Genomic DNA, 2,102 nt, shown 5'->3' with positions numbered 1-2,102 from the left:
TATTCTGTTTAGTAGAAACGAAGAGGATGACTATGAAATTCATCTATTATATACTGCGCTTTATCGTGGAATATTCAATTATTTTCCAGTTAAGTTTTGAAAAGTAAAAAATTGGCATCTATTGGTTCATCAAATATTTACAAAATAGAAATTATCATTTTCTAAATTAGCTTTCCTAACATTGACATTACCTGGCATAGAATTCTCAGCAACAGATACATTAACAACATCAGATGTGAATACTGGAACCTCATCATTGATGTTCTCCACGGTAATATTAATGGTAGCATATGCAAAATCTCCTCCACTCTGCTCTGCTTTCACGTTGAAATAAAAAGACGCCATCTGCTCGTAATCCAACACCGATGCAGTTGTCATCACACCTGCATTATTCAAAGGAAATTCTTATTACTTTGGTTCCATCCAGAAATAACCTATTGCAAAACCATGTGGAATCGCACTGAAGAAACCAAGTCTTAAACTGGGCTTACGTCTTCCTTGCCACATAAGTGTAGCTTTATGTTTGGGGAGTGAAGCTGTAGCCAAAAGTCTATTGAGACTGACCTTGACAAGCACAAAAAAATATGTTGCTAGTTCCCTTCCTTTTAATAATGTGTGGGAGACCCTTATAATTACTCAAGCAAGAATGCTTAATTTAACTCCTTCTCAAAATGATTTTATTGATGCTATTTTACCTGTCATGGGATCTATGCTAAAAAGTGTTGACCCTCGACCCTGTAGGGTATAGGTGATCTCAGTTCCTAAACCTGTATCTCCATCTACAGCAGAAATACCTGTCTCCTATAAAAATGAAAACCAAAGAAATTAATAATTTTATAAAGCTCATAAGTTATGTGCTAATAAAATATTGCAGACTAATAATTATTTCAAAACTAGGCTCATAATGGTAATTTTAAAATCATAGGGATGTATGATTATGATTTTAACATTACAAAATTACATTCTGGTGGTTACCATTTGAATTAATGTTCCGGTAGGCTGGCCTTCTTGTACTCGTCCAAAGTAAAGTGATTTTGTAAACTCAATTGGTAGTTCATTGACGTCTAACACAGTAATGGTTAAGGTTGTAGTTGACTGTAAACAAGTAGTAAAATACACATGTAATTTCATAAAATGATAATACAAAATGGAATTGTGCTATTTAGTAGGGATTGATACAACTAAATTAGAGCTAGGAAGTAAAGTGTACTGTCACAGCATGATCTATTGTAACAAGAGACTGACAACTTACTGTTCGACTGTTATCAGGATCTTGAACATTATCTGTAGCTGCTATTACTAGTTCATATAAACTCGTTGTCTCCCTATCCAGGCTGTTATTAACAAACACAGTCCCAGTCTTTAAAGAAATACAAAACAAATCAATTAGATACAACACCACTTAAATATTACGTTTTGAGCTTTTATAAAACTAGTATACAATCAGTACTATGAATAATATTATTATGAATGCTAGCAATAATGCTTTAGAATATATCTTAGTTTATACAATCAGTACTATGAATAATATTATTATGAATGCTAGCATTAATGCTTTAGAATATTTCTTAGTTTTTACATTATGTTTAACATTTATATTTGATAATTTTTCATAATAATTATAATCAATTAATCAGAAATATGATTTTACCTTACCAATCCTAAATACAGCACCATAAGTGCCTTCATAACAAATCAATTAGACACAAAACAGCGAAATATTACTCCTTTTCTTAGCTTGTATAGAAAACCTATAATGATTAATTAATCAGAAATGATTACCTCATCAATCCTAAATACAGCACCATAATTGCCTTCAATTATACTCAATCTGATTGGTTGGAAATCAGCACCATCAATATCATATGCATTTACTTGGAAGACACTAGCACCCACACTAATATTTTCTGGAACAGTAGCCAGATATGGGAGGTTATTGAACTCTGGACTGTTGTCATTTTGATCCATTACTTGCACATATAGAACCATCTGTGAGAATATACAAATTAGTATTTGTTTTAGTTAAAGTTAAATACTCAATAATGCAATTGATTCAACCCTTCAAAAGGCTGACATGTATATGACTTACCATGCCAACTAAT

At 32.0% G+C, this 2,102-nt stretch overlaps 1 protein-coding gene across 1 annotated transcript; it reads right to left on the bottom strand.

Moving 5' to 3' along the window:
- Positions 1 to 191: 191 nt before the first annotated feature.
- On the bottom strand, positions 192 to 2,096 carry LOC117103403 (protocadherin Fat 4-like; the record flags this gene model as incomplete). Its single annotated transcript, XM_033243944.1, has 6 exons — positions 2,090 to 2,096; positions 1,783 to 1,989; positions 1,253 to 1,360; positions 976 to 1,095; positions 696 to 801; positions 192 to 383 (listed from the first exon to the last, which is right to left on the bottom strand). Coding segments are annotated over exons 1-6 (736 nt in total), but the record flags the coding sequence as incomplete, so codon positions are not given.
- Positions 2,097 to 2,102: the final 6 nt, after the last annotated feature.

The sequence above is a fragment of the Anneissia japonica genome, unplaced genomic scaffold, assembly GCF_011630105.1.
Source record: "Anneissia japonica isolate Jap-2015-1 unplaced genomic scaffold, ASM1163010v1 scaffold16805_len2102_cov257, whole genome shotgun sequence".
Taxonomy (NCBI): domain Eukaryota; kingdom Metazoa; phylum Echinodermata; class Crinoidea; order Comatulida; family Comatulidae; genus Anneissia; species Anneissia japonica.
Note: the sequence above shows the minus strand (reverse complement) of the source record. Positions and strands in the feature narration are given on the sequence as shown.